Source organism: Hyperoodon ampullatus (genome assembly GCF_949752795.1).
Source record: "Hyperoodon ampullatus genome assembly, chromosome: 11".
NCBI classification, from domain to species: domain Eukaryota; kingdom Metazoa; phylum Chordata; class Mammalia; order Artiodactyla; family Ziphiidae; genus Hyperoodon; species Hyperoodon ampullatus.
The window spans coordinates 66,904,460-66,919,150 of NC_136924.1; the positions used below are offsets into that span (position 1 = coordinate 66,904,460).

Below are 14,691 nucleotides of genomic sequence, written 5' to 3' on the forward strand. Positions count from 1 at the left end.
CAAAGTAATTTTTTTCTATATTTCTGTTGTATTTTACCTTATTACTTTATTTCAAAACACTTTAAAATATGATTTATCATTGATTAATCTTTCAAAACATTTTAAGGAGGTAAATGGCCAATATCACTCTCATTGACAGAGACAAAATTAGAAGGGAAGTTGATGTTTTTTCAGCCCTGTGAATAAGTGAATTAAATTGAATATATAAGATGTTATTCGTTAATGTTTTTTCAGAGCCCGTGCAGCATTTTAGTCTTTACTATTGCCGGAAAGTTAGATTTTGGGGGATTGTTGATGCACTTTGATTTAGTAATAAATAATAGGTGATCTTTCTTGAGAGTAAAACTAGCTAACATTTGTTTCTTCAATGTCTTATTCCCTGAAAACAAACATGCCATTTTTTTCTTTTCTCTCAGTATCACAAGAGGATCACGTGACCACGCCGAGATGCAGAGCACTTCGAATCACCTGTGGCTTTTATCTGACGTTTTAGGCCAAGGAGCTACTGCAAACGTCTTTCGTGGAAGACATAAGGTTGGTACAGAGAATCCTGTGAAAGCACCACATATGGAGTTTTCTGAGACGCACACTTGTACTAAAGTGAGACTTGGTGCTTTTGATTAATTTGTCTAGAGAGAGTATGTGTTTTTGTGGCTGCTTAAGGTATAGCTTGTGTCAGAGGCAGTATTATCTACCCAGTGGTGGCAGAGGTCGTGTGTCGGGAATGGAGAAAAACAGAAGGTTGTTTGAAAAAAGGAACTTGGGAAGATTAGTGTTGTGCCGTTTGGTTTTCTCCTCGACCTAATCCTCCTACGGTAGTGAGTGATCTCACTGACCGAGTTCAGCGCAGCAGTGATTTGGGGTAGGAGGTGATAGAGGGAGGCATGGTGAGGGGCAGATGGGTATTTTTGAGGGAAACCCACAGGTGATTCTGCTGTGCTGTACTCAGGCTTCATATGCCCCCAGAGTAAAACATGCTACAAAGTAGATGGGAGTAAAGGGAGGTTATCATCAAGGAGCCCAGGTTTAAAAGACTGTATATCCTGGTAATCAGAACTTGTTATAGTGCAAGTGAGAATAGAATAAAAGGGCTAATCCCAGAGGCATTTGAAGAACCAAAAGGACTTTGTGTCAGATTCTATATCGGAGGATGACGTGAAAGGTAATTAAAGTCATTTAAAATGAAGAGATTTAAGATCATTTAAGTTTCTATTCTGGGAAGGAAGCTGGAAAAATAATGGAATAAAAACATCCTTTTATCATGCAAATAATCATTCACTAGTTTTTCAGCACTGTGAATTCAGCACAGGAGCTCTAAACATTTTAGGAAGAGGAGTTTCCTTATATTTTTCTGTAGCCTTGAGACCACCAGTCAGTTCTGTCTGTGGCAATGAGGTGAACATTCATAGGTGCGTGCTGTTTCCTCTGTGGCTCTTAAAGAGTGAATCGGAAGTGTCGTACAGTTTTTAGCTTTTTTTCACCTCCAATTCTAGAATTGTCCTCAGGTTCCAGTGCTTGGTCAGATTCGTAGTGATCAGCCTTGGATATTCCTGTCCTAGAAATTGTTTTTGTTTTGTGCACTGTGCCAAGAAGAGAAAACAGGTGGCGTGGCACCTCTGGGTTTAGCAGTGAGACGCACCTGACCGTCTGTGTTCCTGTGACCCTGGTTAACTTCACAGACTTTAGTAATCACTTGGTATGTGTCAGACACTATGGTGGACCTAGTGATTTGAGCTACAGATAATGTGCTGTACCTGCCCACGAAGAGTGTTGGGTTTAGTAGCAAGGTGGTATTGGAAGGAACGTAAATTAGAAACTGATGGAGTGACAGGTAGTCAGTAGTGATAGGAATTGAGGGAGGCATAAAGTGCCCGGCACTAGTAAATATCTCACATTTTCTGATCCTCTTTTCCTTACGTAGATATCCAGTGTCCTTCTTGTAAGTGCCTACACTTAGCAGGCACTCTGTAAATGCTTGTTGACTGAAAGAATAAATGAATGAATGAGGACAGAGTAGACTACTGTCCTGAAGTTCTTCTTCAAAGGAAGTAAAACTGTTCTTTATCCACTATAGTTTGAAAGCTTCAAATAAGGATTTGAGAGGCATAAGAACTGACTTAAAATATTGCTAACACCCAGTTTAGTATTCAGTCCCTAGCAGTCTTCCCTGGGATGTGTTTTGAGAAACCATGTTTGTTCTCAGTGACATCAATTTCAAGGGTTTAGGACTATACCCCCAAAATCCTGCTTACCCTTAATAACTGTTTGTTCAATCATCTTTAACTGTATTAGCTAAACCCTTTTATGTTACTGCTCAGAGTGACCCGGTCCCTAAGTTTACTGTTTGTTATTCAAAGTATATTACTTACTTAATCTGTCTCTTTTTCATTAAGTTGCCTTGAGCTACTACTGTGTGTGGATGCGTGTATATGTGTGTGATAACTGAGGTGAAGTTAAAGGGAAGAGAGCTGTAGGAAGGACGTGTTGACCTGCACGTTGTATATATATATATGTACACGTGCATCTCTAAATATTATTCATCATGCTTTGACTTAGAGACAGTGACCGATAGGTGACTGTGCAGTTGAATAGAGGGAAAATGGGACATTCCCACACATATCCCAGTGATCTCACAGGTATGATGTAGACTACCAAAGGTGGGAAAATACTGGCCTGGGTCATAGTGGGTACATTGCAACATTGTGTTCTTTTCTCTGCTTGCTCCTCTGTTAGGATTCTCCTCATTTCAGACTAAGTTTGAGACAGGTGTCCTCAAGAAAAATCTCTCTGTTGCGTGGTATAGATTTGGCAGTGTCCTTACCCTGGCTGATCAAATGGGAAAACAGTGTAGTTGAGCTCTAGTTAAGTTGTTCCATTTTCATACTGTCTGAAAACAGTCAATGAGTCTTCTCTTCTGGAAAGAATATATGGGTATTTGGTGTGGGGGGAGTGGGGGAGAGAGAGGGGAGTGATCACATAACACAGGTAGTGGTCTCCAAAGAGGGATCTTGAAGAGTGAGACTGTGATGCAGCTACATGGTTTTAAGAAGAAGATTATGAAATTCTGAGCTGAGGGGAAGAGGGTGATGGCTGTAGGTGGTGAATCTGTGTGAGAAGCTGTAGAGAGGGCTTCAAAGCAGGAAGAGCACAGAGGTCCTAAAAGACAGAGACCGGGCTTCCCTGGTGGCGCAGTGGTTGAGAGTCCGCCTGCCGATGCAGGGGACGTGGGTTCGTGCCCCGGTCTGGGAGGATCCCACATGCCGCGGAGCGGCTGGGCCCGTGAGCCATGGCCGCTGGGCCTGTGCGTCCGGAGCCTGTGCTCCGCAACGGGAGAGGCCACAACAGTGAGAGGCCCACATAACGCAAAAAAAAAAAAGACAGAGACCATGAAACATCTTTAGGCAGGGCATGCTTGAACCCCGAGCTCATAGGAGAAACGAATGGTCTCTCCACTAACTCCAGGCAAGTTCAACCTTGGATTGTGGGAAAAGTAAGGTTAAATTCAGAGAATGTGGCCTGAGTGGTTGGAAAGAGGTGGGAGGGTCTGGGAGAGAGCCTCAAAGAAAGGTTAATTAAATGAAGACTATGACAGTGTAATGTTTACCTGAAATTTAGCATGTATTTTGTACCTCTAGGATTCCCTCCCAACTATGGCTGCATTGTAATTCTGTGTTTAATCTACTTCAGTATGCCATGAGAGAGTGAGAGGTGGGGTGCTGCCGGAGCTTTGGTAGAGGAAAGGAAGTGTCTTTGATCCTTTAGAAATGATCTGCGAAGCAACAATCTGCCCTAGTCCTCTACGTGAAGTTGCAGAAGGTTACCCGAGGCAGCAGTGGTGCAGTCCAATGAGGATGGTCTGCTTTAACCTTATTCTCAAATCCTAGCCCCGCCACACATGCATACACATTCTATCCAGCTAGGGAATCTTTTTTTTTTTTTTTTTTTTTTTGTGGTACGCGGGCCTCTCACTGTTGTGGCCTCTCCCGTTGCGGAGCACAGGCTCCGGACGCGCAGGCCCAGCGGCCATGGCTCACGGGCCCAGCCGCTCCGTGGCATGTGGGATCTTCCCGGACCGGGGCACAAACCCATGTCCCCTGCATCGGCAGGCGGACTCTCAACCACTGTGCCACCAGGGAAGCCCCCAGCTAGGGAATCTTAAAGTTAGTTGCCTTACTTTGAGATTCTTACTAAAAATTGCATATGTGGAATATAATTTTTAATCTTTCATTTCCTACTTTGATTAGTTTAAAATTATTAGGCCCTGGAGAAACCCTTGTGAGTTTCACTTTCTATTTCTTATTCAAAATACACGTTCACATTTGGTACTGTTAGAGCTCTTCTGATATGTAAATGACTATCTTTGCCACGTGTATCATAAGGAAGCTTTATGATATGAAATATATAAATAAAGGAAGCTTTATTTATATATATATAAATATATAGAGAGAGAGGAAGCTTTGTTTATAATATGAAAAAAAATAGCCTTTTCTACATTCCAAAGCATTCAATTTGAAAGAAATACTGAACAGTTGATTGATTTATTTCAGCTTAAAATAAAAAGGTCAGGAGTCCTAGTACAAATTACCTAATGCTTAAAAATATTCAGGGTGTTCTATAAAAAAGATAAATTGCCGTATCTAGTTCTAATGGTACCTTTTGTATCTTCTTTATAATATTATAAATAAATAAAACCTTTCTCTCTTTTTCTTAGAAAACTGGTGACTTATTTGCTATCAAAGTATTTAATAACATAAGCTTTCTTCGTCCAGTGGATGTTCAAATGAGAGAATTTGAAGTGTTAAAAAAACTCAATCACAAAAATATTGTCAAATTATTTGCTATTGAAGAGGAGGTAAGTAGTCAAGCTTTAATTAACGGTGTCATGTTTATTGTAGTTATTACGATTAGGGAGAAATAATCTAATATAAAAATTGTTTTATAAACAGTGGGCTTTTTAATGGTGAAAATTAGGTCTCATACCAGCAAATATTCTCAAAGATTCTTGAATAGCTATAACAATGGAAATGAAGTCTCATGCAATCAGAAAAAGTAGTATAAGAAATAAAAGAATATAGAATATGGTTACCGGTATTATTACTAAAAACAAAAGCTAAAGTTAAATTGACATAATTATATAAGGATCAAGGAGAGGGCTTCCCTGGTGGCGCAGTGGTTGGGAGTCCGCCTGCCGATGCAGGAGACACAGGTTCGTGCCCCGGTCCGGGAAGATCCCACATGCCGCGGAGCGGCTGGGCCTGTGAGCCATGGCCCCTGAGCCTGCGCGTCCGGAGCCTGTGCTCCGCAACGGGAGGGGCCACAGCAGTGAGAGGCCCGCGTACCGAAAATAAAAAATAAAAAATAAATTAAAAAAAATTTTAAAAAAAAAAATCAAGGAGAAAGTCAAACAATACAATGAAGGCTTTATAAAGAATAAAAATCGGGCCTCCCTGGTGGCGCAGTGGTTGAGAGTCCGCCTGCCGATGCAGGGGATACGGGTTCGTGCCCCGGTCTGGGAGGATCCCATATGCCGCGGAGCGGCTGGGCCCGTGAGCCATGGCTGCTGAGCCTGCGCGTCCGGAGCCTGTGCTCCGCAGCGGGAGAGGCCACGGCAGTGAGAGGCCCGCGTACCACAAAAAAAAAAAAAAAAAAAAAAAAAAAGAATAAAAATCATTGGAATCCAGAGAGTGATATATGAAGTCCAGTTGTAAAAGACAGAATTGATTTTAGTGGGAAACAGTGAAAATACAAATGTCATGAGAAAAATATAAATCCTGCTAGTGTGGGTAATCAATAAAATCACACCTTTTGAAAAACAGTTTGGCATTTTATACTCCTCATACCAGTGATTTCATTTTTAGTGATTACTTCTTAGGAAGTAATCAGAAATGTAAATTATAATTTTATGCACAAAAATGTTCATTGCTGCCCTGTTTATAGTAAAGAATGGTTAAATAAGTTAGAATGTTTGGCTAGTCACCCAGAGTTAGCTACACTCGAGGTTAAGAGCATAGCCCTCCAGACTGCCAGGTCTGTTCGAGACTTCTGATACGAGCTGCAGAGGAGTTTGGCAAACCATGCAGGTAGATAGAGAAGTCCCTACCAGACTGCTCATTGAGACACGAGCTGCAGGTTCAGGAGTCACCAGGGCTATCTTCCCTTAAGACCAACTGGCTACCCATTAGGGGCTTCCCATGACTGCCCTCAGATTTGATAATTTGCTAGAATGTTGAATGACTCACAGAACTCAGGAAAGCACTGTACAGTTGATCCTTGAACAGCACAGGTTTGAGCTTGCCTGGGTCCACTTATAAAAATGTGCATTTTTTCTACTAAATATGTACTACAGTACTACACAATCCGAGGTTGATTGAATCTGTAATACGGAACCACAAGTACAGTAAAGTTATGTGTAGCTTTTCGACTGTGCAGAGCGTCAGCGCCCCAACCCCTCCTTTGTTCAAGGGTCAACTGTACTTATGTTATAATTTATATTTTAGTATAGCAAAAGGATATAAATCAGAACTAGCCAAAGGAAGAGATCCATAGGGCCATAGGGCAGAATATAGGAGGGTTCCAAACATGAATCTTCCTTGTCCTCAGGGATACATTATCCTCTTGGCATTGATGTATGACAATACACACAGAGTATTGCCAACCCTGGAAGCTCACCTGAGCCTTTGGTGTGCATTGTTTTTATTGGGGTTCAATCACATACTGCCTGCATGACTGACCTGTAGTCAGCCTTTCCCATAGGTTCTGCTAATACTTTTAGCCTCCATTTCCTCTGGAAGTTGGAACGGATGTGCATGTCCAAAATCCCCATCATAAATCACATTGTTAGACTGTCACATGGCCAAAACCCACAGAGAAAGACACTTCTAGCAGATAGGACATTCTAGAAGCCTAGCAAATCACCTCCCAGTAGCCAAGGGCAAAGACCAGACCTCTCTGGCTAAAATTAATTCTTTACTACACAGTAGTTAAGCAGTAATAAAAAGAGATGTTTAACAAATTTCAGTCACCTGGGAGCATGCTTGTGTATAGTGTTCTGTGAGAAAATCAGTATTAAAAATATATATGCAGTGTGATCTTGATATATACAGTATGGTATACAAAGTGTTAACGTGTCTGTAATACGATTTGATACATAGAAAAAAGACTGAAAGGACACTCACCAAAATATTAACATAATTATCTCTGGGTGATGGGATTATGGGTATTTCTCAAATTTTCAATTCATCAGCATTCAATTATTTCGTTATTTCAAAACAACAGTTTTTTAAAAAATTATTTCTTTTATACTACTCAGTCGTAGAGAAATTTAAACTATTTTATGGATATATATTGAGGATATGTAGAAAGAATTATAAAAGGAAAGAAGAATTAAAAGTTGGAGATGAATACTGGATTTAAGTCTCATTCATATTTCTGAGTTTCTGAAATGAGCATGTATCTTATAATCAATGTGTATTTGTAATTTGGTAATACTTTTTCTCTATAAAGCTGTTATTAAATTGATGATGTATCTTATAGTCAGTGGTACATTAAAATTAAGGTTTAAAACAGATCAGCAGCTCAGATTCATATGAGCAGACTAGAACTTTGCTGCAAGAGGATGACTCAGCTATTCTGCCACCTATTTGTTTTTAAGGCTAGAACTCTGGAAACTCCCTGGCAGTCCAGTGGTTAGGGCTCCACGCTTCCACTGTAGGCGGCACGGGTTCGATCTCTGGTCGGGGAACTAAGATCCCACAGGCTGCAAGGCGTGGCCAAAAAAAAGTCTAGAACTCCATTCTTTGAAGTAAAAGTGCTTGTCACAGGAAGAATTTCAAGTTTAAGAGATTTGTTAGAAGAACTAATATCATAAATATACGTTATGTATTAGAAATTAAACATAATTTTGAAAGAATCATAACATTGTAGCAGTTATTTTCTAATTAGACTTGCTGTGGTTTGTCTTCAAAGACAAATCCAATTTTTTTTCTAATGTATTTATTTTTGGCTGTGTTGGGTCTTCGTTGCTGTGTGCGGGCTTTCTCTAGTTGCAGCGATCGGGGCTACCCTTTGTTGTGGTGCGCAGGCTTCTCATTGCGGTGGCTTCTCTTGTTGCAGAGCACAGGCTCTAGGAGCACGGGCTTCAGTAGTTGTGGCATGCGGCCTCAGTAGTTGTGGCTTGTGGGCTGTAGAGCACAGGCTCAGTAGTCGTGGTGCACGGGCTCAGTTGCTCTGTGGCATGTGGGATCTTCCCGGACCAGGGCTCGAACCCGTGTCCCCTGCATTGGCAGGCAGATTCTTAACCACTGCACCACCAGGGAAGCCCGACAAATCCAATTTTAATACAAATTTAAAAGATGTTAATTCTCATCTGTACAGTCAAGAAATATTTAACAAACCCCAGGTAAAAAGCAATTCAAAGTGCCTTCATTATTGTAGTAAATCCAACTTTTAAATGAAATCAGGTAAATATTGGCATATAATAAAAATTTATTTTTTATACTGAGTCCCAATCAGTGATTTTTTTTTTTCAGGTAACAACGAGACATAAAGTACTTATTATGGAATTTTGTCCATGTGGAAGTTTATACACTGTTTTAGAAGAACCATGTAATGCCTATGGACTACCAGAGTCTGAATTTTTAATTGTTTTGCGAGATGTGGGTATGTTTGTTTATTTATATGATTATATATGTGTGTATATATAACTTAATGACATAAGAATTTTTAAAAATAAATTTCTTACATTCAAAGCCAAAGACCTTTATGGAGTGCTTTCTTAGATATGACACCAAAAGCGCAAGTACAAAAAGAATAAAATATAGATAAGTTTCATCAACATTAAAAACTTTTGTGTTTCAAAGGACAACATCAAGTAAAAAGACAACCCATAAAATGAGAGAAAATATTTGCAAACCATACGTCTGATGAGGAATTTTTATCCCAACAACTCAACAGTAAAAAGACAACCCAATTTAAAAATGGGCAAAGGATTTGATAGACATTTCTCCAAACAAGATAAACAAATGGCCAGCAAGTATATAAAAAGGTCATTAGTCGTTAGAGAAATACCAGTCAAAACAATTAAGAGCTGCCACTACACACCCACTAGGATGGCTAAAATCAAGAAGACAAAACAGAACCAAGTGTTGGCGAGGCTGTGGAGAAATTGAACCCCTCATATACCATTGGTGGTGGTGTAAAAATGTGCAGCCTCTTTGGACAACAGTCTGACAGTTCCTCAAAAGGTTAAACAGAATTACCATATGACTTAGCAATTCTGCTAGTACGTATTTATCTAAAAGAATTTAAAATCCACACAAAAACTTTTACACCAGTATTTATAATAACAAAAAAAATGGAAGTAGCCCAGTATCCATCAACTGATAAATAGGTAAACAAAATGTGGTATATCCATACAATGGAATATTATTTGTTCATTACAAGAGTGAAGTAGTGATACATGCTATAATATGGATATAACTTGAAAAATGCTTAGTGAAAAATGCCAGACACAAAAGGCCACAATATCTGTATGATTCCATTTACGTGAAATGTCTGGAATAGGCAGATCCATAGAGACAGAAAGCAGATAATGGTGGTCAGGGCCTCGAGGGGCAGGTGGAGTTGAGGAATGACTGCTAATAGACGTGGTGTTCTTTTTGGCGTAATGGAATTGTTCTGAAATGGGTGGTGATGGTTGTACACTCTGTGACTCTTAACTACTTTAAAAAATGAGTTTTATGATATGTAAATTTTATCTCAACAAAGCTGTTATTAAAAAATATATATGGCAACCAAAGGGAATAATATCTTCTTGGAAAGAAATGAATCAATATTTGAAGAATAGGAAAAGCCCAGTGATAAAGTATGAGGTTAGTGGGAATTCTTGAACTTGACACTGGAAGCAGTAGAGACTACTTAGGTGAGGGTAAAATGAAAAAGAAGCAATATATGCTACAGCCTAGTAAATCAAATAGAAGTTCTAGACTGATGCCTTCCTAAGTATACTAGTAGTCCTGAGCTTTCATAATTGAATGTTGATACCCCTAAACTTATTTTTATATGTCATGCTTGGACATTCATCTATCAGCTGTCAAACAAATGTTTCAGACTATCACTCTGTGACATTGCATGTCAGTTAGCCCAAACAGCTTAATTTCAGCAATTTTGCCACCTTTGCCCTTAAAAAAAAGAAAAAAAAGAAAATGGCATTTTTAGAAGAGCACTAAGCATATGAGAAATATATTTTTGTAGAAACAAGTCTGACACTTTGCCTCCTTCTATTACTTTTTTTTTTTTTACTATATTATGTATTGAGTCCAGTTTACTCTTTTGTGGAATTTTTTTCCCAAGGTAAAAATGTAAAATTGTGGTGAAAGATTATCTTTCTTGGGAATCTTCATTCTTAAGTTTAGGCAGATGGCCCACAGGTATATAACCAAAAGTAATTCTGGAGGTCATAGGCTTAAGACTGTTGTGTTCCATTTTCTTGATAGTGTTTAAGAGAGATTGGACTCTTCCTTAGACCATATTGGTCCTTATCATTCTAAAACTCCTCATTACTCAAACATGAAATACAAAATATAAGTATAATCTGTTACTTCTTTGATTAAAATGACTTTGGACCAACTTATGTAAAAACATACACCGAGTGAAAATGAATTAATGTTAATTAGTGAGTCTGATGCACACATACATATGCATAGATACCTACATTATGATTTCCTGTGTTTTATATTTATTGTTGAAGTGGGTGGAATGAATCATCTCCGAGAAAATGGCATAGTTCACCGTGATATTAAGCCAGGAAATATCATGCGTGTAATAGGGGAAGACGGACAGTCTGTGTACAAACTCACAGATTTTGGTGCAGCTAGAGAATTAGAAGATGATGAGCAGTTTGTTTCTCTGTATGGCACAGAAGAATATTTGGTAAGTCACGTATCACTAATAATTTTATTTAAAGAAGTTGGATATATTGTAAATATGGGTAATTGGTCAGCCAGTTCACTATGAAATGTCAACTTTTATGGCAAAAATTAAATTTTCTATTCTAATGAATATGGTTTGTAATGAGGTATTAAATATCGGTTTCTCAGGGGGTTATTTTATGTTAAAAATTCTTAGAAGTTTTTTAATAATCTTAAATAATTTTACTAATGTTATTCATCTATTAAAAGAAAGAACTGTCTGTACGCTCCAGAAACATCTAACTAGTAAAGGCTTCCTTATTTGGATCAGAGCAGTTAATACATTACAAGCTTGTTATAGTACTCTTCCCTGTAGAGGAAACGTCATTATAATTCTGAAGCAGAAGATTCTCTTCAGGGAGGTTGGTTATTGAAAGATGAAAAGAATAGTTGTTAGAAACACACACATAAAATTAAATGCCTCTAAAAGATCTAATTTGAAATGCTAGAAAACTAGAAAAGCTCTGTGGTTGAAACAGATTATGTAGGTGTGTTTGTGTGAAGTTAGTAAACATTTGAAATGCTTAAGAAAAGACACTGAAAAATAAGTATATTTAACATGTAATCAGGCAGTTTATAATATACAACTATCACTAATTGCTCATGGCTCTGGGTTTTGTTTTAAAAGTCTTAGAGGACTTCCCTGGTGGCGCAGTGGTTGAGAGTCCGCCTGCCGATGCAGGGGACACGGGTTCGTGCCCCGGTCTGGGAAGATCCCACATGCCGCAGAGTGGCTGGGCCCGTGAGCCATGGCCGCTGAGCCTGCGCGTCCGGAGCCTGTGCTCCGCAACGGGAGAGGCCACAACAGTGAGAGGCCCGTGTACTGCAAAAAAAAAAAAAAAAAAGTCTTAGAATCTGTGACTTTTTTCCAACTGGATTCTGCCATTGTAATCTTATAACATGAATAAAGTCTGCCTGGCCCCATAGCTTTATTCAGATTATACTAAGTCTGGCATGAATTAAGATGTCTTGTTCTATCAATATATATCCACAAATCTATTGTATTTTGATAGTCTTTATTAAGAATACCTAAAAATGGATTACATTCATCCAACAGATATTTAGGTACCAGGCACTGTTCTAGGAACTGGGACTTCTGTGGTGAACCAAATGTACATGATTTCTGCTCTTATGGAACCCACAATCTAGTGAGGACAATAGAGAAGTAAATAAGGTAAATTCAGATAATTAAAGTGTTGGAAAGACAATAAGGTAATAAAATAGTGACTAGCAGGAGAAAGATAGCTGGGGGAAGCCTCCTTTCAGTCCTAAGTGAACTGACACTTAAATGATAAAAAGAAGCAAGCCATGCAGAGATTTGGGGGAAAAGCATTACAAGCAACTGCAAAGGCCTAGAAACAAGAATGACCTTGGATGTTTGAGAAACGGAAAGGATGACAGAATAGCTGCAGTTTAGTGAGTGAAGAGGCAGGTGGTAGAAGTTGGAATTGGAGAAGTAAGCAGAAGGCAGCCAGAGCATACAGGCTAGTGGTTTCTACCATGTATGATCACCCCCTTTTTATAATAAATGTTTTACAATGTTCTTTTCAGTATCTTAAAATGAAATTCTTAGATAATATAATCACCTGCATACCTAATTAAAAGAATAACATAGTATCTTAATAATAATATAAAGGAAAATAATCATAGTTAATATGTAAAAGTTTAGGAACACCTTCACTGGCAGAAAACTTAAGTAATCAGACGCTTTCACCTGTATGTAATATCACCTCCAGTGCACGTGCAGTGATAACTTGTATATTGTATTGGTGAGTCACATATCACAGGTGTTGTGTTGTCACCGACATGATTTTCCAAAGCAGTGAATAATTCTTGATAAAGTTTCTAACTAAACGAAGTAGATTTACATGTACTGCATTCCTGTAGCTACAAAAATACTTTGTTTACTTTATGTACAAAAATACATTGTTTATATATAAAACAAACAGATCATTATAAACCTCCTTCCTGCACAAATATCCGGCAAGATATTCAAAAGTCATGCAGGGTGTCAGAAGCTTATTTTTCAGAACTGTTTCATATTTGACAGGATGTCTCTCATCTCTGGTCTCTGCCCACTAAATACCAGTAGCCCTTCCCAGTTACTGTGATAACCAAAAAAACCAAACAGCAGTACAGTACCAGCGTTCATGAGGTTGATCCCTATTACCAACTGTCAGTCTCTCACATATTCTCCTAGGACCACAGCTTAGCTTTTGCCTCTAACAGACTTTTAAAATGGAAAGAACAAAACATTTAAACATTATTTAAATTATTAAATAAATTTACTCCAAGTCCATGCTGTTCTCTTGGCTGAAATTTTACTCTGATCTATTTTTCCTATTTCAGATTATGCCCAGCCCTATTTTCTAATACAGTACACCACAGTTATAAAATGAGACACATAATGGCCTGAAGCTCAGCAATCTAGAAATATTTATGTATTTAAATGAAAACTTTTCTCATTTTGGAATTCCCAGACCAGATGTTGAATCTTCTCCTTTTTGTGTGTTAAAGACCAAAGGAAACACCAGCATTTTTTCTTCTGTCATTTTTAATATGATGGCTATCTTAATAATATCTGAGAACTTGCAGTAGGTTTGTCCTTATGCTCCTATCTCAGATGCAGACGCCCAGGCCCAGTAATACTGATCCCTACACAAGTACAAGTAGCACATTTGAGAGAGAGCCACTGGGCACAGATACGTCAGACCAGCATGTGTCAGGCCATGATCAGTCCGTCACTGCCCAGGGAAGGCCTTCCAGCTGTACCAATTAGGCAGTGTATTATTGCACTGTTTGAGGAGGTCCCCCTTTGTCTCCTTCTAGAATCGCTGTATCTCCTCTTCCCAGGTTGGCGGCCTCATGTTCCAGAAGATATCAGGCATGTCCAGGTACTCTTGGCCTCTTCACAGCACCTTGATACACTAAGTACTGGCTGCTGGGTCAGAGGTCTGGCCAGCGCTTCTTTGGACAGTAGTTGGCTTCAGGTGCTCTGCCACAGAACCAGCAAGACCACTCAGCCCCCGTGTGTCTGGTAGGCATGTTGGGACACTCACTTAAGCTCCTCATGCTTATCGCCTCTTCTGATTTCTCATTAAAATGTATTTCCCAAAAGAGTCCCACCCATCCCCCCCCAAAATAATAATCCAGAGCTTGTGACCCTTTGAGAGTCAGATTCATAAACTGCATCATTTAGAAACACCCTCCCAGCAGTGTTACCTGCATGGGTTCCCAGTCCCTTGGGTCACTGCCAAATACCACAATGTCATAAGCATTGTTTTCATTTGGCATCATTTGGGAGATGACTCTACTTTGGTCGAGAGTACACTCTTGTAGCTTTATCTTGGAAAAATCTTCAAGTTCCAGCGTATAACTAACATAAAGACAAATGTCACGAGGCTAAGCATGTATGACCTCTGGTTGTCCTCTGCAGAGCTTAATGTCCATCACAGTCTCTGTCTGGATCTGTAAGCTCCTAAGCAATGCCCTATAAGTTCCACCTGTTCTCCACAACTGTATCATAGTGTCTTCTGTGCTTACATGTGTTTAACATCAGACCAGCTACTTGTCTCAGTTGCTGTATCCCCCAGTGTACCTAGTCAGGCTAGTCCTCTGAATGAATTCTAGAAAATTAAATTTTCATCTCAGAACCCATATAACTTGCTCAGCTGGATTGCATGTGAGAGATGAGGGAGAGGAGTCAAGGCTGCCTGATATGTTT

General features: G+C 39.2%; 1 protein-coding gene across 2 annotated transcripts in view; it reads left to right on the plus strand.

Moving 5' to 3' along the window:
* Positions 1-447: 447 nt before the first annotated feature.
* The window catches only part of TBK1 (TANK binding kinase 1), a gene marked incomplete at both ends in the record, with an annotated part of 37,860 nt that continues 23,616 nt past the window's right edge, over positions 448-14,691 (plus strand). For both annotated transcript variants that reach the window (XM_079714340.1, XM_079714341.1), the window contains 4 exons: positions 448-534; positions 4,712-4,852; positions 8,529-8,658; positions 10,748-10,929. In XM_079714340.1, coding sequence (XP_079570466.1) covers positions 448-534; positions 4,712-4,852; positions 8,529-8,658; positions 10,748-10,929 — 540 coding nt within the window. The remainder of the gene's footprint in view (positions 535-4,711; positions 4,853-8,528; positions 8,659-10,747; positions 10,930-14,691) is intronic.